The following is a 26,602-nucleotide window of genomic DNA, read 5'->3' as shown; positions in this document are numbered from 1 at the left end:
AAAATGGAGTAGGTGAGAGGGTGGGCAACGGAGAAACAACCTGGCAAGGGCTCTGTGAAAGGACCGAGGAAGACGTTAAATATGTAGGAAGTCTATTAGGGTGGGATGGGTGAGACACTAGGTGGGAATGGCAGGAAACAGAACATGGCAGAGTTGAGAAACGGGTCAAGGGTGAAATCCATCTTGGGAGAGGTAGAAGGGAGACGGTGGGTAGGTACTGTGTTGGAGGGGCCAGGGGATGGCAGGACTATGTGGGGATGGAAGGGACTGGGGGAACAGAAGGTGACATCTGTAGGGTAGAGTTCTGAGAGAAGGCATAACTCAGCATGGGGCTCTGTGGAGGTGACAAAGAAGAAGTGAAGAAAAGTCCAGCTCACCGATACTTGCAAACTTGAGGATAGGCCATCAAATATCTTATTCCTGGAAAAAAAACCTTTAATACGACCATGGAGCTACTTCCGGGGCCTTTGGCACGGATATGGTTTTATTATAGTTGGGTTTTGTACCCTGTCATTGCTCCTGCACTGTAGGGCACCTACAAGGTAAACCTGTTAATGCTGACAAGTGAAAGGCTAAGCAGAGATTTGAAATCTTATGGTCCAATACCACTGGGAAGTGAGGACGTGACTAATTATGCAAATTTACAGCTGAAATTACCATAGCATTCAGTTATTTAGCATCTGAAAATTCTGTAGCCGGCATAATTAAGCAGCATGTCTACTCTATATTTTTGTGTATCTGACACAGCAGGGAACCACTGAAGAGGACAGAGTTATGAAGAGCACCTGGCTGCAGAAAGTCGGCAGACAAATCGTTTCTAAGGGTACGTGGTGGACACACGCTGGTCATAGTGCTCTGTGAGCCGGGACCCAGGACGACCTGATATTGATGACCTATCCTGAAGACAGGCCAAATAATACCGCTTTTTACATCTCCAAATTTTGAGAGCCATAGGTTTTTGTTTCATTGATGGACCTATGTGAGATCTTTTTTGTGCCAGATGAGTCATAGGTGCCCCATTGGTACCATTGTGGGGCTCCTACAACTTTTGGATTGCTTTTTCATCCATTCCTTAGGGGGGCGGAACGCACACAGCCAGTGTTTTGCGGATCTGCAATTTGCGGACTGCAAAACAGGCAATGGTCATGTGCGTGGTTAATTAAATAATGTGATTGTTTTCTAGTTTGGGATGGTACGGACATGAAGATACCAATATGTGAACTTTTTTTCACATACAGCCAGGTCCATAAATATTGGGACATCTACACAATTCTAACATTTTTGGCTCTATACACCACCACAATGGATTTGAAATGAAACGAACAAGATGTGCTTTAACTGCAGACTGTCAGCTTTAATTTGAGGGTATTTACATCCAAATCAGGTGAACTGTGCAGGAATTACAACAGTTTGTATATGTGCCTCCCACTTGTATAATATAATATAATATAATATATATAATAATAATCATAAATCAAACTTTCACTTTTTAATACTTGGTTGCAAATCCTTTGCAGTCAATTACAGCCTGAAGTCTGGAACGCATAGACATCACCAGACGCTGGGTTTCATCCCTGGTGATGCTCTGCCATGCCTCTACTGCAACTGTCTTCAGTTCCTGCTTGTTCTTGGGGCATTTTCCCTTCAGTTTTGTCTTCAGCAAGTGAAATGCATGCTCAACCGGATTCAGGTCAGGCTATTGACTTGGCCATTGCAGAACATTCCACTTCTTTCCCTTAAAAAACTCTTTGGTTACTTTTGCAGTATGCTTTGGGTCATTGTCCATCTGCACTGTGAAGCGCCGTCCAATGAGCTCTGAAGCATTTGGCTGAATACGAGCAGATAATATTGCCTGAAACACTTCAGAATTCATCCTGCTGCTTTTGTCAGCAGTCAGATCATCAATAAATACAAGAGAACCAGTTCCATTGGCAGCCATACATGCCCACGCCATGACACTACCACCACCATGCTTCACTGATGAGGTGGTATGCTTAGGATCATGAGCAGTTCCTTTCCTTCTCCATACTCTTCTCTTCCCAAAACTCTGATACTCTTGATCTTGGTCTCATCTGTCCATAGGACGTTGTTCCAGAACTGTGAAGGCTTTTTCAGATGTCGTTTGGCAAACTCTAATCTGGCCTTCCTGTTTTTGAGGCTCACCAATGGTTTACATCTTGTGGTGAACCCTTCAGTCTGGTGAAGTCTTCTCTTGATTGTTGACTTTGACACACATACACCTACCTCCTGGAGAGTGTTCTTGATCTGGCCAACTGTTGTGAAGGGCGTTTTCTTCACCAGGGAAAGAATTCTTCGGTCATCCACCACAGTTGTTTTCCGTGGTCTTCCGGGTCTTTTGGTGTTGCTGAGCTCACCGGTGCGTTCCTTCTTTTTAAGAATGTTCCAAACAGTTGTTTTGGCCACGACTAATGTTTTTGCAATCTCTCTGATGGGTTTGTTTTGTTTTTTTCAGCCTATTGATGGCTTCCTTCACTGATAGTGACAGCTCTTTGGATCTCATCTTGAGAGTTGACAGCAACAGATTCCAAATGCAAATAGCAGACTGGAAATGACCTCTGGACCTTGTATCTGCTCATTGTAATTGGGATAATGAGGGAAAAACACACACGGCCATGGAACAGCTGAAAAGCCAATTGTCCCATTACTTTTGGTTCCTTAACAAGTGGGAGGCACATATGCAAACTGTTGTAATTCCTACACCGTTCACCTGATTTTGATGTAAATACCCTCAAATTAAAGCTGACAGTCTGCAGTTAAAGCACATCTTGTTTGTTTCATTTCAGATCCTTTGTGGTGGTGTATAGAGCCAAAAATGTTAGAATTGTGTCGATGTCCCAATATTTATGGACCTGACTGTAATAAGACATTTTATGGTGGTGGTGGTGGTGGGGGGATTCCCCCCCACATTTTTCCCCTACAGTGGCAGCTGTTCTGGTCTCCTGGTTGGACGCTCCAGCTGTCACTCAGAGAGAAGGGGCTGTGGATGCAGATAGCACTACACAGTGAAGCTCTGCCTCCTGGGCACTTGCAGGGGCAGAATCCTGCAGAATAAAAACTTGTTAGAATTGCGGAGTAGCAGCGGCGCAGTCAGATGAGTGCAGTCAGGAGATATAAACTTGACTTTATTATGTTTCTTATGGGTTACACGTTTCAGGCCAGGACCGACCCCTTTCACTTGGTCTGAGGAAGGGGCCGGTCCGACCCAGAAATGTGTAACCTGTAAGAAACATAATAAAGTCAAGTTTATATCTGTCCTGACTGCACTGATCTGACTGCGCCGCTGCTCCTCCGGAATTCCTAAATTTCTCTATCTGGCATCCTGTGTCCTGAGGGAGGAAGCCTGGCTGCATCAGTATTTTGTCCATCGCCAATTTCGGTGTTGCGCTCCAAGTGCAACCCAATCAGTGAGCCTCTTCACCAACGTGTCTCATCCGCATGCTATTCGGTCCTACCGATGAGCGCTGCTCTCACCTTCTTCTGTTGCAGAATAAAACTTTAAATCCCCCCTACTGCTAATAATAAACGTTCCACAAATGGTAGGTTTGTAGTTCCCTCCCCAGCCCCTACCTAGTTATGTCAGTGGTTTAGCATGGTCAAAACTGCTGACAGACCCACCCTCTAGGCTACCTGTACACATGGCAGATTCTCATGCGGAAAAACCTCAGAGTATTACGGTACCAGCAAAGTAAACAAGATCAGATGTCAATTGTGTGATTTTTTTTGTTGTTGTTGCAGATTTCACCCTTTTCAGTGGAAGGGTGAGATCTGCAGCAAAATGACATCAAATCCACAGAAAAATCCAGAAATAAAACATACAGATTTTGATGCGGATGTGGTGCGAAAATGCACACTAATTGCTTGGTATTGCAGCCCAGGCCCATTCACTTGAAGTGGACTGAGCTGCACCTAGGCCATGTGACCGATGAACGTGACGCCGCTGTACAACATCTGATCATGGGGTGTGGGTCCCACACCAATCCAAAGGATAGGTCATCAGTATCTGATCAGTGGGGGGGTCTGACACCCGGGACCCTGCTGATCAGCTGTTTGAGAAGGCACTGGCACTCACAGTAGCGTTGCAGCCTTCTCACAGCTTTTCCTAGGCCATGTGATGTCACATTCATGTGTCACGGGTCCTAGGAGCAGATCAGCCCCATTGAAGTGAATGGGGCTCAGCGTGATACCAAGCACACTCGCCATACAATGTACGGCGCTGTGCTTGGTGAGCTGTGAGAAGGCTGTGGCACTCACAAGAGCACCAGCTGATCAGACCCCCACCGATCAGATACTGATGACCCATCCTGAGGACAGGTCATCAGTATATAAATCTCAGAAAACCCTTTAAAGGACTCATGCACAAGGCCATTTGCGGTCCCCAATGCACAGGCAACATCCATGCGGATTCCGCAAAGGGATCCAGACCCATTCAACTTGAATGAGTCCGTGATCCGTCCGCACCGCAAAAAAATAGACAGGAGATAGTCACGGAGAGAAACCCCACTGAAGCCCTCTGTAGTGCTTCCGTGGGGTTCTGTGCCTCCGTTCCACACTGGACCTTCCGGATTGCGGACTCGTTCAAGTGAATAAGTCCTCATCTGTGATGCGGGGTGCAAATGGCCGGTGCCTGTGTATTTGCGGACCCGCTGTTTGCAGGCTGCAATAAGGGCAAGGCCGTCACACGTTCGTGTGCAATAGCCCTAAGGCAGGTGATATGTGATAATATTCTGAGATAAGAATACTCCTCGCCATTTATGCAATGGCCTATTATCATCTTGAATTTTTTTCCCCACAGACAGAGGTTCATTTTAAGTTTTTTGCCCCTTGCAGACAAGCGTTTCTCCCACAGCGAGTCCGCATCGCAGCACCTGGCCTGACCTCCCAGCACTGAGGGGATTCACATAGCATTATATTGATTTATAATGCTATGTAATCCTTACAGTTCTGCAATGTATTGGATAACACTGGCAGCATTATGCCAGTTTTATCCAATACATTCTAGAACTGTAAGGCCACTTACGTATTCCGCGCGGGTGCAATGCGTGAGGTGAGCTCATTGCACCCGCACTGAATCCTGACCCGTTCATTTCTATGGGGCTGTGTACATGAGCGATGTTTTTCACGCATCACTTGTGCGTTGTGTGAAAATTGCAGCATGTTCTATATTCTGTATTTTTCACGCAACGCAGGCCCCATAGAAATGAATGGGGCTGCGTGAAAATCGAATAGCATCCGCAAGCAAATGCGGATGCAATGCTATTTTCATGGATGGTTGCTAAGGAGACGAGGGATGAGCGACCTGGGACCCCATTTACTTTATTATTTTCCATTATAACATGGTTATAATGAGAAATAATAGCATTCTTTAATACAGAATGCAAAGTAAAATGTCAATTGTTGTGCATTTTCATAAGTGTATAAAACATTTATCTAAATATCATAATTATAGTGGATTTAATTAGACCCACAAGAGGCCATATTGCTATATGCATGTATTTTAAAGATGGTCGAGAGAGGGTCATGGGAAGGATGCTGTTAATAAGATTTCTTCTCATGGATCTACCAGTCTGAAAAGAGGCCTTCTTGTCTCCTTATGGATATATGGCTGAGATAAGAATAATCTCTGGACACAGCTGGTGCTAATTACCTCTACAGTTTGGTATTTATTAATGAAGCAGAAAATCTGAAATATCTATATACCCGTATAATCAACATTAGTTTTGTATAAGAAAATCAATAAGACATATGTATAATTTTATATTGTTACGTATTATTAAGGACGTTTATGTATTTGTTATCATATGTATTTTTCAATGAGAATGCATATATTCCTATTATATGATAAAAACAGTTTAGGAAGGACTTTGTTAATGAGTATCTGTAAAGATGTGTTATTTTAACTAACCATCAATCACCGGTTGGTGTAGCAGAGGAGGCAAAGATATCTCTATGAGAAAACTAGGCTCATCATATTATATCTATAACATAAATTTAAGAGTATGGGAAACATTCAAATGGTGCCTAAAAGGATGTAATGACCGGCGTCACGCACAGGGAGGGAAACAGGGAAAGCCCTGCCCAAGGGAGAGGTAAAGGTGGTGACCCCTAACTCACCTTGCGGCTGGCACCTGACTGCCCTGACGTCCCTAGACGGGTTCCTCACCCGTGCGGCGATCACGTGCCTAAACCCTGGCTTTCCCTAATATGAGCCCTAGATAGTGAACGGGCCGGTGGGATCGCTAGTCCGCACCACTATCACTAAGAGGGAAACACCAGGGAGAGGACAGACAAAACAGACAAACACATACACCCAGGTGGGCGACCACAATAGACCAAAAAGGTCCAACAGGGATCCGGAGGGTAGCGTTCTGGACCAACTACCAGAGAACGCAGCAACACAGCTCCAGAGGGTCAGAATAGATGTCCAGGCAGGAAGCTCTATCTCTGGCAACCAGAGAAGTGTGAGAGGGGAATATAAGGAGGTTTGGGAGTGCTGGACAAGGAACAGCTGAGGAGAAGGAGCTACGGATCCCTGAGTGAGCCAAAAGGGTTTGCAAAGCAAACCCAGAAAGCTACCATAAGGAAAACAGCCCTATCTTAAATAGAGCGTGCAGCCAACCGCTGCGACTTCCTGACCCCGGGTATAACGGAGTCAGGCGTGGTTCTCGATACCCTCGTGACAGCTTAGGCTACTTTCACACTAGCGTTCGGAGCGGGTCCGTCTGATGTTTCATCAGACGGATCCGCTCCTATAATGCAGACGTTTGCATCCGTTCAGAACGGATCCGTCTGCATTATAACTTAGAAAATTTTCTAAGTGTGAAAGTAGCCTGAGCGGATCCGTTCAGACTTTACATTGAAAGTCAATGGGGGACGGATCCGCTTGAAGATTGAGCCATATGGTGTCTTCTTCAAGCGGATCCGTCCCCATTGACTTCCATTAGAAGTCTGGACGGATCCGCTCGCCTCCGCACGGCCAGGCGGCCACCCGAACGCTGCAAGCAGCGTTCAGGTGTCCGCTCACTGAGCGGAGCTGAGGCTGAGCGCTGGCAGGCGGATGCATTCTCAGTGGATCCGCCTCCACTGAGAATGCATTAGGGCCAGACGGCTGCGTTCGGGACTGCTCGTGAGCCCCTTCAAACGGAGCTCACGAGCGGACACCCGAACGCTAGTGTGAAAGTAGCCTTAATTGGTAGAAGTGTCAGAATTAATCCCTCTAGCTTTGATTTAGGTTCCAGTGGTCATGTGTATAGAATGTGAGATAGTCATATTTGGATATTTAACCCTTAATGATACTAATAGCTTGGGTAATATTGTCGTCTAGGGGTAAATGAGTAACATTACACCAACAGCAGAAATGCATTTTGGGTAATACAATGACATCACAGTCGTTATCATATGTACACGCTTAGCTGACAGTGATTGGAAAACTCCAAGCTAGGAAGGTGTGTCTGATAAGTTTGTGATCATAAGCCACACACACACATGAGGGAAAGAAAGAGAACGGAAACAAAAAAAGCAACAGGAAAAAGACAAGGGGGAACCAGGAAAACACAGAGAAACAAAGAAAACCCAGGAGAAAGATCCTAATGACCAGATTGTACCTTAGAGCTGACTTCCCTTAGTCTCTGCACATCATCTGCATTCTCTGTAATGTATAACTTTATTTTGTGTAGTATTGATATAAACTAATCAGCCTAATATTTAGCAAACTCCCCGCTGTTGTCGGATGTATAGTTGTTAAAAGTGCTACATCAATATTGTCACTATTCAGTAAAAATGCATATTACTGAATAAAAGACCTAAATCTTGATTTCAGAGGTAACTCTCTGATTGGAATAATTTCATTCCATAGTCAATACCAGGCTTGATAATTTAGGAGTTGTGTCGCAATACTACCGGTATCCGAGATTTGTCATGAGCAGAGCAAGGGTTCGTATCTATCCTTTAACATTATTAACTTTTTATATATAAAACTTGTGATCGAGACGGATTGTATTATTTTCCTCTGTCTGAGAGGTACTGTGTATACCCTGGTATTTGTGTTTGTTCCATCTAGTGGCGAATTTTGGGTACTGCATATCACTGTGTATCATTGCAGATTATTGAATTTCACATTGAATAATCTTTGATTGTATTTTTAATTATTGTATAATAAGTCATTTATATTTTTGCATAGATGCTTGTACCTTGTTTTACTGATTGCACAATATAATTAAATAACTGATCGAACTCGTTTTGAGGTGTTATATATGTCCACCTCGAGGATCAATAATCATTTGAAATTTTTTCTTTGATCCTTTCTTTTATATAAAGCCTTTTGCTTTATATCCTCGAAACAATTGAGGGTTAAAAAATAATAAAAACACTACTCACCCCATCGACTTGATCGCGCAGCCGGAATCCTCCTCTTTGTTCTTCTTGAAGGACCTTCTATCTTCATTCAGCAGGACCTGCGCTGACCACGTGGTGAGCGCGATGACGTCAGCGAAGGTCCTTTTGCAGGTCCTTCAAGAAGAACAAAGAAGAGGATCCCGGCTACGCGATCAAGTGGATGGGGTGAGTAATGTTTTTATTATTTTTTAACCCTCAATTGACATTTGACTTTGCATTCTGTATTAAAGAATGCTATTATTTTCCCTTATAACCATGTTATAATGGAAAATAATAAAATCTACAGAACACCGAACCCAAACCCGAACTTCAGTGATGAAGTCCTGGTTTGGGTACCAAACATTCTGTTTTTTATCACGCGCGTGCAAAACGTATTGTACTCACGCAGAAAAAACTGAAGAACGCAATGATTTTCCCTGAATGCACCCGCATCCTATCTAGCCCTCACCTGCGACGCCCGTGTGAAAGAGGCCTAAGGGTTACATAGCATCATAAATCAATATAATGCTATGTGACCCCCGGCAGCGCTGGGAGGTCAGGCCGGGAGCTGCGTTGCGGACTCGCTGCGGGAGGAACGCTCGTCTGCAAGGGGCCTTTGTCTAATGAATTTGGCCTATTTTATATGGAACTGGTGCTGAACTCCTAAAATAAAGTCGGCTGATAGCCGTGTAATCCCTTTTCCCTGTAGAGCCACCTTACAAGGTATGTCAGTGCGACTGCTCGAATTTTAGCAGACTGTGAACATATGTTGCAGATGTAATATTTCACACAAGACTGAGATTTTACACTCGCTTACTGTAAATTAGCAGGCTGTTCCTTCTAGCTGTGACTAATCAGTTAGTACATCAAGTAATACTTACAGCGAAGTCAGAGCCAATTACAATGTGAGGGGATGTTGCCAGATCCATGAAATTTTCTAGAGAATCTATAGAGCTGTGCCATATTCCCATTTTTTTTTTACTATGATCTGTACATGTTTTTGTCTGATTAATTACTCGCACACACTGCTATTTCACGACTACTTATTGTGGGTGCCATAGAGGTACATGTGTTATCAACTGTACCTTCGTATGCCTCTGATTTCATATGACAAAGAAATTGTGACATCGGTCCCTGTAGGTCTGGAGGTACTCTTATCTACAGTCATGGCCAAAAGTTTTGAGAATAACATAAATATTGGAAATTGGAAAAGTTGCTGCTTAAGTTTTTATAATAGCAATTTGCATATACTCCAGAATGTTATGAAGAGTGATCAGGTGAATTGCATAGTCCTTCTTTGCCATGAAAATGAACTTAATCCCAAAAAAACCTTTCTACTGCATTTCATTGCTGTCATTAAAGGACCTGCTGAGATCATTTCAGTAATCGTCTTGTTAACTCAGGTGAGAATGTTGACGAGCACAAGGCTGGAGATCATTATGTCAGGCTGATTGGGTTAAAATGGCAGACTTGACATGTTAAAAGGAGGGTGATGCTTGAAATCATTGTTCTTCCATTGTTAACCATGGTGACCTGCAAAGAAACGCGTGCAGCCATCATTGCATTGCATAAAAATGGCTTCACAGGCAAGGATATTGTGGCTACTAAGATTGCACCTCAATCAACAATTTATAGGATCATCAAGAACTTCAAGGAAAGAGGTTCAATTCTTGTTAAGAAGGCTTCAGGGCGTCCAAGAAAGTCCAGCAAGCGCCAGGATCGTCTCCTAAAGAGGATTCAGCTGCGGGATCGGAGTGCCACCAGTGCAGAGCTTGCTCAGGAATGGCAGCAGGCAGGTGTGAGCGCATCTGCACGCACAGTGAGGCGAAGACTTTTGGAAGATGGCCTGGTGTCAAGAAGGGCAGCAAAGAAGCCACTTCTCTCCAAAAAAAACATCAGGGACAGATTGATCTTCTGCACAAAGTATGGTGAATGGACTGCTGAGGACTGAGGCAAAGTCATATTCTCCGATGAAGCCTCTTTCCGATTGTTTGGGGCATCTGGAAAAAGGCTTGTCCGGAGAAGAAAAGGTGAGCGCTACCATCAGTCCTGTGTCATGCCAACAGTAAAGCATCCTGAGACCATTCATGTGTGGGGTTGCTTCTCATCCAAGGGAGTGGGCTCACTCACAATTTTGCCCAAAAACACAGCCATGAATAAAGAATGGTACCAAAACACCCTCCAACAGCAACTTCTTCCAACAATCCAACAACAGTTTGGTGAAGAACAATGCATTTTCCGGCACGATGGAGCACCGCGCCATAAGGCAAAAGTGATAACTAAGTGGCTCGGGGACCAAAACGTTGACATTTTGGGTCCATGGCCTGGAAACTCCCCAGATCTTAATCCCATTGAGAACTTGTGGTCAATCCTCAAGAGGCGGGTGGACAAACAAAAACCCACTAATTCTGACAAACTCCAAGAAGTGATTATGAAAGAATGGGTTGCTATCAGTCAGGAATTGGCCCAGAAGTTGATTGAGAGCATGCCCAGTCGAATTGCAGAGGTCCTGAAAAAGAAGGGCCAACACTGCAAATACTGACTCTTTGCATAAATGTCATGTAATTGTCAATAAAAGCCTTTGAAACGTATGAAGTGCGTGTAATTATATTTCACTACATCACAGAAACAACTGAAACAAAGATCTAAAAGCAGTTTAGCAGCAAACTTTGTGAAAACTAATATTTGTGTCATTCTCCAAACTTTTGGCCACGACTGTACAAGTATGTTAGTGTATGGAGGCAGTACAGCTCCATATAGAGGACATCCACAAGTGTACTACCCATGTATCAGGCCTCGTCCACACTTCTGTCTTTCACAGATGGCACATGTACCTATTGCTTTAAATGTGTCTGTTCACATGTCAGTATTTTTTACTGACGGTGGGTCAGTAATAAAAATCACGGAGACATGCACTATTTTTATCCGTGATGCAGATCAACCACGCCTATTAAAGTCTATGGGCCAGATTTATCATTAGCTCAGGTCAGAATAATGGAGTGAAAAAGTCCCCAAAAAAGTCCCAAACGCTAAAACTGCGCACAAATTTGCAACTTTTTTCTGCTCTGCACTATGCTCGCCAGTTTTCTGAAAGTGGGCGTGTTTTCTTATGTAAATGAATCTCTAGACAGATTTACTATTGGGACTTTTTAAAAAAGTCGCAAAAAAGTCGCAATTTCACTCCAGTGAGGACCATGCTTATCTTATGAGACTTTTTAATAGAACATGCGACTTTTTCATAAAAACATGTGACTTTTTCATAAAAACGTGCGACTTTTGTAAAGCTGCTTACTGACGGATAAACTGCTACCGTCAAACCACATTTATTACAGTCTTAAAGGGCCGATCATAAATCTGACTTGGCTAAAACTGACTTTAGCCATATGTGAAAGTGGAGCGAGCTGTCAGAGCAGTGATAAATCTGGCCCTATGAGTCCGTGAAAATCACAGACAAAACACGGATGGCACCTGGAAGACAGATAGAAAATGCCCTTGTACATTTTCAGCTGAGCAACATCCGTGAATTACGGGGGGAAAAAAGGACACACGGACCCATCACGACACTGACATACCGCTCGTGCTGGGTGACATGTTTGTGATATACTACATGCTATATATGCTATATGCCAAACCAATTATACACCAAGTAGGGAGACTGCAGCTCTTACACACCATCTAGACCAGGGATCAGCAACCTTTGGCATGCCAGCTGCTTATGAAACTACAACTCCCAGCATGCACACTTAGGGCTCATGCACATGACCGTATGGCTTTTTCAGTGTTTTGCAGTCCATTTTTGCCGGATCCGTTGTTCCGTTTTTGTTTCTGTTGTGTTTCCGTTTCCTTTCCATTTTTCCGTATGCCATGTACAGTATACAGTAATTACATAGAAAAAATTGGGCTGGGCATAACATTTTCAATAGATGGTTCAGCAAAAATGGAACGGATACAGAAGACATATGGATGCATTTCCGTATGTGTTCCGTTTTTTTTTGCGGACCCATTGACTTGAATGGAGCCAAGCACCGTGATTTGCGGACAAGAATAGGACATGTTCTATCTTTTCACGGTACGGAAATACTAAAATACTGAAACGAAATGCACACGGAGACACTTTTTTTGCTGAACCATTGAAATGAATGGTTCAGTATATGTACCGCATACTGAACTAAAAAAAACGGCCAGTATACTGAACGCAAAATACTGTCGTGTGCATGAGCCCTAAGGCTCCATTCACACGTCCGCAACGTGTTTTGCGGATCCACGGAGCCGCAAAACACGGACAGCGGCAATGTGCATTCCGCATTTTGCGGTCCGCAAAATGCCAGCACTATAGAATATGCCTATTCTTGTCCGCAATTGCGGATAAGAATAGGACATGTTCTATTTTTTTCGGGAACGGAATTGCGGACCCGGAAGTGCGGGTCCACAATTTCCGTGTCCGGGCAGCACATCAGAGCAAAAACCATCCAATGAAGAGGAAAGAACTGCCTGTAGAGCTCAGAGACAGGATTGTGTGGTGACACAGATTTGGAGAAGGAGACACAATTTCTGCTGCACTGAGTTCCTAAGAACACAGTGGCCTCCATACTTCTTAAATGGAACACGTCTGGAGCAACCAGGACTCTTCCTAGAGCTGGACTACCTACCGAACTAAGTAATCTGGGGAGAAGGGCCTTGGTGAGAGAGGTAACCAAGAACCCAATGGTCACTCTGGCTGAAGGATCCAAAGATTCTGTGTGCAGATGGGAGAAACTTCTAGGTCGCATCACCAAAGGCATGACGCACAAGTTGTTGCAATCCAAGAATCGGCCCAAAAATTCTGCAGTGTTGGATTTTTTGGTGATTTTGGGGTCATGACAACTTGTGAGGACTGAACACTGAACTATTAATTTCAATGGGTGCATTGTTACGGGCAATTTTCCGCACAGACCATTCATGTGCGGTCCTTTCAAAAGCTTGTCCGTTCGGAAACGTTGATGAGTTTGCTATCTGTCGTAGGATTTCCGCCTTCGTAACCCTTCCAGATCTCCATTATCTTTTCTATAGAGACAGTTCACGCATATGACAGCCTCTGGACCGCTGTACGCACAGACGCGTCCTGGAGGTGGTTGATTCATTCCGCCTGGACGCATATACGCGCCATCTCGCGAGACGCGAGATTTCCTGTGAACGCGCGCACACAGGCGCGCGCGCTCACAGGAACGGAAGGTAAGAGAGTTGATCTCCAGCCTGCCAGCGGCGATCGTTCGCTGGCAGGCTGGAGATGTGTTTTTTTTTAACCCCTAACAGGTATATTAGACGCTGTTTTGATAACAGCGTCTAATATACCTGCTACCTGGTCCTCTGGTGGTCCCCTTTGTTTGGATCGACCACCAGAGGACACAGGTAGCTCAGTAAAGTAGCACCAACCACCACTACACTACACCCCCCCCCCGTCACTTATTAACCCCTTATTAGCCCCTGATCACCCCATATAGACTCCCTGATCACCCCCCTGTCATTGATCACCCCCCCTGTCATTGATCACCCCCCTGTAAAGCTCCATTCAGACGTCCGCATGATTTTTACGGATCCACTGATAGATGGATCGGATCCGCAAAACGCATCCGGACGTCTGAATGAAGCCTTACAGGGGCGTGATCAATGACTGTGGTTATCACCCCATATAGACTCCCTGATCACCCCCCTGTCATTGATTACACCCCTGTCATTGATTACCCCCCTGTAAAGCTCCATTCAGACGTCCGCATGATTTTTACGGATGCACTGATAGATGGATCGGATCCGCAAAACGCATCCGGACGTCTGAATGAAGCCTTACAGGGGCATGATCAATGACTGTGGTGATCACCCCATATAGACTCCCTGATCACCCCCCTGTCATTGATCACCCCCCTGTAAAGCTCCATTCAGATGTCCGCATGATTTTTACGGATGCACTGATAGATGGATCGGATCCGCAAAACGCATCCGGACGTCTGAATGAAGCCTTACAGGGGCGTGATCAATGACTGTGGTGATCACCCCATATAGACTCCCTGATCACCCCCCTGTCATTGATCACCCCCCTGTCAGGCTCCATTCAGACATTTTTTTGGCCCAAGTTAGCGGAATTATTATTTTTTTTTCTTACAAAGTCTCATATTCCACTAACTTGTGTCAAAAAATAAAATCTCACATGAACTCCCCATACCCCTCACGGAATCCAAATGCGTAAAATTTTTTAGACATTTATATTCCAGACTTCTTCTCACGCTTTAGGGCCCCTAGAATGCCAGGGCAGTATAAATACCCCACATGTGACCCCATTTCGGAAAGAAGACACCCCCAGGTATTCCGTGAGGGGCATATTGAGTCCATGAAAGATTGAAATTTTTGTCCCAAGTTAGCGGAACGGGAGACTTTGTGAGAAAAAAATAAAAAATATCAATTTCCGCTAACTTGTGCCAAAAAAAAAAAATTCTATGAACTCGCCATGCCCCTCATTGAATACCTTGGGGTGTCTTCTTTCCAAAATGGGGTCACATGTGGGGTATTTATACTGCCCTGGCATTCTAGGGGCCCCAAAGCGTGAGAAGAAGTCTGGTATCCAAATGTCTAAAAATGCCCTCCTAAAAGGAATTTGGGCACCTTTGCGCATCTAGGCTGCAAAAAAGTGTCACACATCTGGTATCGCCGTACTCAGGAGAAGTTGGGGAATGTGTTTTGGGGTGTCATTTTACATATACCCATGCTGGGTGAGAGAAATATCTTGGTCAAATGCCAACTTTGTATAAAAAAATGGGAAAAGTTGTCTTTTGTCAAGATATTTCTCTCACCCAGCAAGGGTATATGTAAAATGACACCCCAAAACACATTCCCCAACTTCTCCTGAATACGGCGATATCACATGTGTGACACTTTTTTGCAGCCTAGGTGGGCAAAGGGGCCCATATTCCAAAGAGCACCTTTAGGATTTCACAGATCATTTACCTACTTACCACACATTAGGGCCCCTGGAAAATGCCAGGGCAGTATAACTACCCCACAAGTGACCCCATTTTGGAAAGAAGACACCCCAAGGTATTCCGTGAGGGGCATGGCGAGTTCCTAGAATTTTTTATTTTTTGTCACAAGTTAGTGGAAAATGCTGATTTTTTTTTTTTTTTTTCATACAAAGTCTCATATTCCACTAACTTGTGACAAAAAATAAAAACTTCCATGAACTCACTATGCCCATCAGCGAATACCTTGGGGTCTCTTCTTTCCAAAATGGGGTCACTTGTGGGGTAGTTATACTGCCCTGGCATTCTAGGGGCCCAAATGTGTGGTAAGGAGTTTGAAATCAAATTCTGTAAAAAATGACCTGTGAAATCCGAAAGGTGCTCTTTGGAATATGGGCCCCTTTGCCCACCTAGGCTGCAAAAAAGTGTCACAAATCTGGTATCTCTGTATTCAGGAGAAGTTGAGGAATGTGTTTTGGGGTGTCTTTTTACATATACCCATGCTGGGTGAGATAAATATCTTGGTCAAATGCCAACTTTGTATAAAAAAATGGGAAAAGTTGTCTTTTGCCAAGATATTTCTCTCACCCAGCATGGGTATATGTAAAATGACACCCCAAAACACATTCCCCAACTTCTCCTGAATACGGCGATACCAGATGTGTGACACTTTTTTGCAGCCTAGGTGGGCAAAGGGGCCCATATTCCAAAGAGCACCTTTCGGATTTCACAGGTCATTTTTTACAGAATTTGATTTCAAACTCCTTACCACACATTTGGGCCCCTAGAATGCCAGGGCAGTATAACTACCCCACAAGTGACCCCATTTTGGAAAGAAGAGACCCCAAGGTATTCGCTGATGGGCATAGTGAGTTCATTGAAGTTTTTATTTTTTGTCACAAGTTAGTGGAATATGAGACTTTGTATGAAAAAAAATAAAATAAAAAATAATCATCATTTTCCACTAACTTGTGACAAAAAATAAAAAATTCTAGGAACTTGCCATGCCCCTCACGGAATACCTTGGGGTGTCTTCTTTCCAAAATGGGGTCACTTGTGGGGTAGTTATACTGCCCTGGCATTCTAGGGGCCCAAATGTGTGGTAAGGAGTTTGAAATCAAATTCTGTAAAAAATGACCTGTGAAATCCGAAAGGTGCTCTTTGGAATATGGGCCCCTTTGCCCACCTAGGCTGCAAAAAAGTGTCACACATCTGGTATCTCCGTACTCAGGAGAAGTTGGGGAATGTGTTTTGGGGTGTCATTTTACATATACCCATGCTGGGTGAGAGAAATATCTTGGCAAAAGACAACTTTTCCCATTTTTTTATACAAAGTTGGCATTTGACCAAGATATTTCTCTCACCCAGCATAGGTATATATAAAATGACACCCCAAAACACATTCCCCACCTTCTCCTGGGTACGGAGATACCAGATGTGTGACACTTTTTTGCAGCCTAGGTGGGCAAAGGGGCCCATATTCCAAAGAGCACCTTTCGGATTTCACAGGTCATTTTTTACAGAATTTGATTTCAAACTCCTTACCACACATTTGGGCCCCTAGAATGCCAGGGCAGTATAACTACCCCACAAGTGACCCCATTTTGGAAAGAAGAGACCCCAAGGTATTCGCTGATGGGCATAGTGAGTTCATAGAACTTTTTATTTTTTGTCACAAGTTAGTGGAATATGAGACTTTGTAAGAAAAGAAAAAAAAAATAAAAAATCATCATTTTCCGCTAACTTGTGACAAAAAATAAAAAGTTCTATGAACTCACTATGCCCATCAGCGAATACCTTAGGGTGTGTACTTTCCGAAATGGGGTCATTTGTGGGGTGTTTGTACTGTCTGGCCATTGTAGAACCTCAGGAAACATGACAGGTGCTCAGAAAGTCAGAGCTGCTTCAAAAAGCGGAAATTCACATTTTTGTACCATAGTTTGTAAACGCTATAACTTTTACCCAAACCATTTTTTTTTTACCCAAACATTTTTTTTTTATCAAAGACATGTAGAACAATAAATTTAGAGCAAAATTTATATATGGATGTCGTTTTTTTTGCAAAATTTTACAACTGAAAGTGAAAAATGTCATTTTTTTGCAAAAAAATCGTTAAATTTCGATTAATAACAAAAAAAGTAAAAATGTCAGCAGCAATGAAATACCACCAAATGAAAGCTCTATTAGTGAGAAGAAAAGGAGGTAAAATTCATTTGGGTGGTAAGTTGCATGACCGAGCAATAAACGGTGAAAGTAGTGTAGGTCAGAAGTGTAAAAAGTGGCCTGGTCTTTCAGGGTGTTTAAGCACTGGGGGCTGAGGTGGTTAAAGAGGACGGACCTAGAGGCCGAGCTAGGCCTAGGCCAGGGATCAACAACCTTCGGCACTCCAGCTGTGGTGAAACTACAACTCCCAGCATGCGAACATGCTCGGCTGTTCTAACAATTCCCATAGAAGTGAATAGAGCATTCTGGGAGTTGTAGTTTCAGAAGATCTGGAGGTTGCTGATCCCTGGCCTAGGGCATGTGACTGATAAACATGATGTCACTGGCCTAAGAAGAGGCTGCAGCGCTCACCAGACAACCACAGGCTCTTCACACAGCTGATGGGGGGGAGAAACTGAGGACCTATCCCGGGGGCAGGCCATCAATAGCAAAATCCTGGACAACACCTTTCAGGCTCATGCACACATCCGTGGGGTGTTTGGATCCACAAAACACGGATACCGGCTGCGTGCGTTCTGCTGGGCCATAATAAAACAGTTCTATCCTTGTCTGTAATGCAGACAATAATAGGACACGTTCTATTTTTTTGCAAAATGGCCATGCGGACACGGAATGCACATGGAGTCATGTTGGAGTCAAGGTGGTGGCCAGAGGACCCCGGGTTTCGGCCACCGCCAAGCGCTTCCCCCGTAGAAGTGAATAGGAGCACACAGCGCTTGTGTTGCCACCACTCCCGTTCATTTCTATGGGGCCGATGGAAATGGCCGATCCAGCGCTCAGCTATTTTCCCCATAGAAATGAATGGAGGGCAGCTGTGCACCCAGCACCTACATCGAGAGCGGATCCCTGAAAGTTCTAGAGGGCGAACTGCGCATGCGCAGCCGCCCTCCATTCATTTCTATGGGGCCGCCAAAAATAGCCGAGCCATTTCCGTCGGCCCCATAGATATGAATGGGAGCGTGGTGGCAGCACAAGCACAGTGTGCAGAGGGCGCAGCAGTTGCAGAGAGAGAGCAGAGCCTCTAGGTGTAACGGTAACGCCCCTGTTGCTCCTAGAGGCTCATTTGCATATATTAAAGCATCATTATTCTCAGCAATGCGGGCACATATGGGCATGGGACCAACACAGACGCCTTCAGCTGCCAAGCGCGCATGTAACAGGTCAGCCAGTGTCATAGGTGCAAAACTGCTGACAGATGCCCTTTAAAATCTACAGTTGGTTATTATTCCTCGCAGATTTTTCTTTTCCCGTAACATCTGCATAGGATAAAAAAAATACCCAATTCACTTGCAATGCCACCAGTTTCTCACGGAATTCGCGCCGTAATCCTAACAGAAACCTAAACAGTCAACACGGCTATTGTGGATGCCATAGCAAATCCGTGACAAAATCTGCATTCAATTTTGACGCAGATTTCACCCTACACATTGTAAATCGTAAAATCCACAGTGAAAATGTGACAAAATTGACACTCGGTGGGTTACAAAATCCCCATCCAACCCCCTCCCAAATTTTTTTTTAAAAAACCACACACACTATGCACGGCAGATAAGCACACGTCCATCTGTATTGGTCACCAGTGATGGCCAGTTCGCATGTGTAACCCTGTGAAGTTACACCGGCTGCGTTATCTGAAATGCCCAGTAGATGGACTCAGTATGCTGTTAATAAGACATTGAGCATTGATCACATGACTGGCTGAAATGAGTCACATGGTTAGTGACATCATCGCAGGTCCTAAAACGACGCTGGCTGCACAGCTCTAAGGAGGAAGGTCCTGGAAAAGTTTCTGGAAGCTACGATTTGCTCAGCCAGAGAGAGGACATGGGTCTGGCATTGAGAGACTGCAGCACAGAGATAGAACCTGGCGGAGAGAACTTACTTCACCCAAGATCACACCTGCTGAGAGAGGGACCGCTGGCAAAGACAAGCACTGAGTCCAGACGTCTGGTGAATCCAGTGAAAGGAGATTGCTGCGGACTGGCCTGGTAAATGGTGTTGTGAGGGTAAGTCAAACCTCTCCCTGTATCACCACAGGGCACCTGTCTCCTCACCACAATAAAGACTCTGAGGTCCAGTGACGGACATTACACAGCTCAGGCTGCTTCAGTGACCCTGCGGAGCAGGACTTATAAGGGCCCCAACTCTCCTATGTGCACCAACGGCCATTAGGGCGAAGATAGGGGGTGGGACGCAGGTGTGCTAGTGGGTGGGTGAGGAAGGATCCACATTACCCTGTTATTTGTGTTACGCTATTGTATTTTCCTATGTATGTTGGTTCATTTTGTTACGCACTATGTAAAGTTAATTCCAGTTAGGCTGTGTCAGTCTCATTTGCACCAGGTATGTTCCCAGTGGAGCCTCACATCCCTACCCTGGATGCTCCACTGGGTGGAGGCACTGCCGCAGACATGTACCCCAACTCCCAGATAGCGGAGGCTCAGGATCCGCCTGTCAGGCATAATGAGTTAACTAGGGTTAGGGACCCCATAGACACTAGGGGGCGCCCCCAAAACCCCGTTACATATGGAGGCACTGCTGAGATGAATTGGGGTACAAATAGTGAGAATAGATTAAATCCTCAGGCCACTCCCTCCTTTGCAAAAGAGTGGGCCCAGCAAAGAAATGTACCATTGCAGCAAGCTGTGATGTTATGCAAAGTTCTATCCTGCTGTGAGATGAATCACGTCATCTTGTGTATAGAACTTCGATTGGGAATAGGAATGGCGACCGTCAGGGATATCCTGCAGGATTCTGAAGGCCAAACTTACATGTTAATATATTGTCATACGGACTTGAGAGACCATGAGATGCCTATCAACATTCATTTATATGGAGCCCCGGATGAAGGATGCTCTTTAGTGTACGCTCTACTTGATAAGAAAGAAAGGGTCTCGCTGCAACAACCTTTTAAATTAGAACAGAGAGATTATGTCACAGAAAATTATTCTAAGCTCCTGACTCCCATCTCCGTAAAGGCCGGAGCCATTCCTAAACAAGCTGCCCATCCTCCTAGAGAACAGGGGATGAGTACTCCTAAAGCAGAATTTCATCCATCTACAGCATTACTGAAACCAGACAACCCTGAAGTCCGCACCCCGCCTACAGGAGGTAGTGATGTATCGGACATACTCCAGAAACTCTCAGAAGCCATAGTGACGGCAAACCACACCCATAGTTACCGCAAACTAAAGGTGTTTTCTGGGAATCAGACTGTTCCTTCAGGAGAAGAGCCTTTTGAGGTCTGGAAGGATAATGCTATGCAGTTGTTGGAGGAATGGTCTTGTACGGATACCATAAAGAAACAGCGGTTGGTGGAGAGTCTTCGTTTTCCCGCTACAGACATGATAAGATTGTACAAGGGAGTAAATGGGCAAGCTACTGTGCACGACTATCTACAAGTTTTGCAGGATGCTTATGGGAAATCAGAAGATTTGGATGATCTGCTAGTTAAGTTCCTAGCCACTAAGCAGAAGGAGCATGAAAAAGCCACTGACTATATCAACCGGTTACAGCTATCGCTTGGAAAGTTATTCCATAAAGGAGCAGTTCCTGCCTCTGAGTTGGATGCTCGGCTATCTAAGCAAATTCAGAGAGGTGGCTTAATCAATAATCCAATTATGATTCTGCTGAGAGCCAAGTTGGATGATAAAGTCCTGCCTTATTCCACCTTAATAAATACAGCCAGGAGATTGGAAGACCAGATGTGTCTACCCCTACAGAAGGAGAAAGAGGATACAGAACTGTCAGCTCTTAGGAAGAAGGTGGCTGAATTGGAGTTCTTATGCAAGTCACCACCAGAGAGAGCAGATCCTCCCCCTGGAAGTGGGGGGCAACACAGGAAGACTCAGAAAAAACTGTTTCCTGAGGATTCACCCCGCCGAGGGGATTGCTTTAAATGTGGAAAGTCAGGGCATTTTCAGCGGGAGTGCCCTGCGAACTCCATGGAGGTGGATGTGGAGGTGCTGGCAACCGAGCTTGAGGAGACTCAAATGACCAGGTCTTACAAGCGAAGGAAGACCCGGCCTACATATGGTTTATCTGTAGGAGCCAAGATTGGGCCTAAATCTTTGATACACGTGCAAGTAGAAGGAATTCAGGCTTCAGCATTGCTAGATACAGGTTCTCAAGTCACTATTATCTATCGAGACTTCTATGAACGTCATTTGAAACACATTCCTATGGAACCTGCAGGAGAGTTTCAGCTATGGGGCGTTGGTTCTCAAGCTCAACCTGTGGAGGGATGCAAAAAAGTGACCATAACTATTCCCCAGTTAAACACTGGGATAATATGTCCTATGGAGCTGGAAGCTTTAATATGCCCTGCAGCCAGGAAAGTGTGTGCCCCAATAATATTGGGCACTAATGCAAAGATGGTACAGGATGTATTCAAGGCCTATCTGACAGAAGTGGGAGATGTCTCCTTAGACCGACTGATGGAGGTCAGCCCTGTCCTAGGGAAAGAGTGTAGACGACTAGCCCTTGAAACAAAACCAGGGTCGTGCCACTATTCAGGAACAGAACCTGCATTTGTGAAGCCTGGTGAGACCAAAACCTTACGAGCCATAGCCTCAATGCACCATGAAATGTTGGGGGGAACTGGACAATACCTTATTGAGTCTCTGCCTGAAGAGGATCAGAAGAAGGGGTCGACTCTCATACCTGAGGTGAAAGATTGGCGGAAAAGGTGGTGTCGGAGCTTTCCTGTGATGGTACAGAATTTAACCCCCACGGAAATCCGGATTGATCGTCATCAGAAGATTGGTGTGATACACCTTTTAGATCAAGTTTCGTTCATCATGTCTATGAGTGCAGAACAGAAGGATCATGTGAAAGCACCTTTAGATTTTGATCTAGAAGATTCTCCTCTACCACAGGAGTGGAAAGACAGCCTTCGTTCAAAACTGGTCACCCGAGAGGGAGTGTTTTCCAGAGCAGAGATGGACGTGGGGTGTTCTAAGAGTGCCACCCATACTATAAGACTTGCTGATTCTACTCCTTTCAGAGAAAGGTCAAGAAGAATACCCCCTCGAGATGTGGAAGATGTCCGGGACATACTCCAGCAGATGGAAGGAGCAGGCATCATCACAGAGTCTCGGAGCCCCTATGCCTCACCTATTGTGGTAGTGAGAAAAAAGAATGGTTCAGTTCGGCTATGTGTGGACTAGGGATCGACCGATATTGATTTTTTAGGACCGATACCGATACCGATAATCTGTGAACTTTCAGGCCGATAGCCGATAATTTATACCGATATTCAGTTTTTGTTTTTTTTTTAGAAAAAAAAAAATCCTACACAAATCTGCTGTTAAATTAACATGTTTATTGTTAACATTTAGATTTTTTTGTAAATCTTTCTTTTTCATTGGTGATACGAGTCAAATACAACAAATTGTACCACTTCTTTTTCTTTAAATATCAGTCAAAAGGTAACAACTAACAAGAAAGAACAATGTTCAAATGTGGACATCACCTGATTCACCTCCCACCACCACAGGTTGACATGTTTCAAACTGTAGCGTTCTTAGGCTACTTTCACACTTGCGGCAGAGAAATCCGGTAGGCAGTTCCGTCGCCAGTTTTTTTGGCCGGAGATAAAACCGTAGCATGCTGCGGTTTTATCTCTGTCCTGATCAGTCAAAAAGACTGAACTGAAGACATCCTGATGCATCCTGAACGGATTGCTCTCAATTCAGAATGCATTAGGATAAAACTGATCAGTTCTTTTCTGGTATAGAGCCCCTGTGATGGAACTCTATGCCGGAAAAGAAAAACGAAAGTGTGAAAGTACCCTAAGTTGTAACCTCCTGGACATTCGAAACATGTCAACCTGTTATGGTGGGAGGTTATGTCCACAAGATGAAACCTGTGATATGAAATTAAAAATAAATACAATGCAAGTGCAACGGTAAATTTTTCCAGTGCTGGAATTTATCCTTTCACATTTATGTGCCGAGAGCCCGCCTTGGTACACAATGAGAGAATATTTAGAATTTCTTCAATACTTCCAGTTGAGAAGGAGTACATTGTAGTGCAGAAAGCACAACATTTCTGCATGCTCTCCTGTTAAACGGCTTCTGTTCCTTTCGTAGATTGCTGAGACTTCACTAAAAACACGCTCACTAGGTACAGAGGAGGGTGGAGAGCAAAGGTATCTTCTGGCATAAGAAGCAAGGGTTTTAAAGCGTGCCTCATTTTCTTTCCACCACTCAAGTGGATTGTCCTTTCTATTGATCACTGGTTCTTTCAAATAAAGATGAAGCTCATCATCAAGGCAGATTTTTGGTATAGTTAGAGAATCCTCTACATGAGGCCCCAATAAAACGCTGAACATGGCATCAATTTGGCCATGTTTAAGCCTTTTTTCCATGTGTTTCCTTTTTGGGAATTTGTATGTTTCTGTGGCATCATCAACCTGCTCTTCCAGACTAGTAGTACTAGTAGTAGGCTCTTCCAGACTAGTAACATCAGGCTCTTCCAGATGTGACCTTTCTAGAACCTGCACCTCCTTTTGCATATCTTCTGTCAGCCATTCTTTTGCCTTGCTCAATACATTATCAGAAGAGAAAGCATGATGTTTGAATCGAGGATCTAAAAGACATGCCAACACTACGTTTATATTCTCTTCATACTTCAAAAAACGTTTGTTGAGGCTTTCCTTCATGACCTCCCTAAGCGTTTTAATGCCTCGTGTAGTGGGCCCTTCATTCTCTTGAAGAAGCATCTTCAGCACTCTCACACATGGAATGACGGATGACACACTTGAGTCGTTATGGCTAACCTCTAGGGTCACTTCCTCTATTGGGAGGAGGGTCTGAATCAGATTTGCTACAATCTCCCACTGATCAGCATTAGGGCAGGAATATCCTCCATGTTCACCGGCGTAGATGCAAAGAGCTCGCTTCTGTTCCAGCATTCTTTGTAGCATATGGAGTGTGGAGTTCCACCGTGTTGGAACAGCCTGAATCAGGCTGTTTTGGGGCAGGCCAAGGTCTGACTGAATGCACCTCAGTCGGTGCTTGGCAATGAATGAATGGTGGAAATGACTTGCGCACTTCTTTAGCATTGCATATGCATATGTCGATCACAGCTCTCTGGCTTGACAGACCATCATTTACTACAAGTTGCAGGGTGTGTGCCATGCAGCTGAGATCTGACACTTCAGCAAGCTTCATTCCTTTCACCATGTTTGCTCCGCTGTCTCGAAGCACAAGCATCACTCGATCTTTGGTTATCCCCCAGTCATCAAGCATGCCTAGAAACATTTCTTTAATGTACTCGCCAGTGTGGGATCCTTGCATCACCTTTGTGTTCAACACCAACTGCCTTTTTGTCCATCCATTATCAATGAAGTGACACGTAAGACTCATTAGTGATTCTGTTGATCCAGACCAGCAGTCGGTAGTGAATGAGAGTGAATTGCCAGCGTCCTCTGGCTGTAACATTGTTTTCACTTTCTGAACCACCTTGTGATGAATCTTTGGCAGCATTTCCGTTCTGTAAAACTTTTCATTTTTCAGCGTGTACCTTGGCTCAACTATGGACATCAAGCGCTTAAAGCCAGAGTCAGACACCATTGTAAATGGCTGGTTATCCGTAACCATCATCTCTGTGATTGCTCTGTCCAGAAGTTGGGATCTTTCATTGGAATTTTGCCACTTTGTGTGTTTCTGAAATAGGTCTTTTATTTTTGGCTGGAGTAAAGTTGGTGTTTGAGATGATTCCCTTTCTTTTTCTGCGTTATTAAATAATTCAACATGATTAATTCTTAGATGGGTCCAAAGATTTGATGTATTCTTTGTTTTTGCAGTTGCAGATCCCATGCTCACATTGATTTTGCATGTGTTGCACATTGCCCGTCCTGGGGAGGGTTGACTAAAATAGTCCCAGACTATACTTTTATTTTTTCTTTGTGCATCCACCTGCATTGAAAGAAGAGGGTAACATGACTACTAGTGCTATTAGCCTTTTAGGAACAGTACAGATTAAGGAACAGCGCGCAAGAAATATGTGGAATTGAGGGGGGAGTAAAATATATATAGAACAATAAAAGCTTGTGAGGTGGAGTGTATGATGTAGTATATGAGCTGAGGTGTGTGTGTATATATATATAACACTGTAGTCTGTAACTGTATATGTATAATATAATGAGGTATACTATATTAAATATATATATACCTCACATATACAGTGTGTTAAACCTCATACTACATCATACACTTCTTAGGCTTCATGGCATGCACACATAGCTGTTTTGGTCCGCATCCAAGCCGCATTTTTGGCAACTCCGTGTTCTGTCCGCATCCATTGCTACCTTCCATGGCCCCGCGAAAAAAAAATATAACCTGTCCTATTGTCTGCGCTTTGCGGACAAGAATAGGCAGTTATATTAAAGGCTGAGTGTCCGTGCCGTTCCGCAAATTGCAGAACGTGCACAGACGCCATCCGTGTTTTGCGGACCGCAAAACACACCAAGGTCGTGTACATGAGGCCTTATACATACCTCATATTACACATATACAGTGTATAATACCTCGCTCAAGTCATAACTACATCACTCTCCTTAAAGTCCTTATATACCTGATAATAGTATACATAATATATGTGTGTTATATATATATATATATATACCTCATAGTCATACTATTATACATATACCGTGTGTATTATATACCTCATATTCATACTACATCATACACACATTATAGTATGTAATTGTAATGTGTGTATGATGTAGTATGAGGTATATAATACATATATAACACACTGTATATGTATAATAGCATGAGGTATATATAACACAACTATGTATAGGTATACTATTATCAGGTATATAAAGACTCTAAGGAGTGTATGATGTAGTATGAGCGAGGTATATGATATAATATAACACACTGTATGTGTGTAATATAATGAGGTATAGGAGTCCTTATATATACCTCATTATATTACACACATACAGTGTTATATATCATATACCTCGCTCATACTATTATCATACA

The 26,602-nt window shown here is 44.0% G+C and overlaps 1 protein-coding gene across 1 annotated transcript; it reads right to left on the bottom strand.

Annotated features, from left to right (window-relative positions):
• Nucleotides 1-23,598: 23,598 nt before the first annotated feature.
• On the bottom strand, nt 23,599-25,506 carry LOC120979852 (zinc finger BED domain-containing protein 4-like). The gene is given in 3 exon segments (XM_040408810.1): nt 23,599-24,015; nt 24,106-24,675; nt 24,677-25,506. Coding segments are annotated over 3 exon segments (1,764 nt in total). The 5' UTR covers nt 25,454-25,506.
• Nucleotides 25,507-26,602: the final 1,096 nt, after the last annotated feature.

This window comes from Bufo bufo, chromosome 9, assembly GCF_905171765.1.
Source record: "Bufo bufo chromosome 9, aBufBuf1.1, whole genome shotgun sequence".
NCBI classification, from domain to species: domain Eukaryota; kingdom Metazoa; phylum Chordata; class Amphibia; order Anura; family Bufonidae; genus Bufo; species Bufo bufo.
Note: the sequence above shows the minus strand (reverse complement) of the source record. Positions and strands in the feature narration are given on the sequence as shown.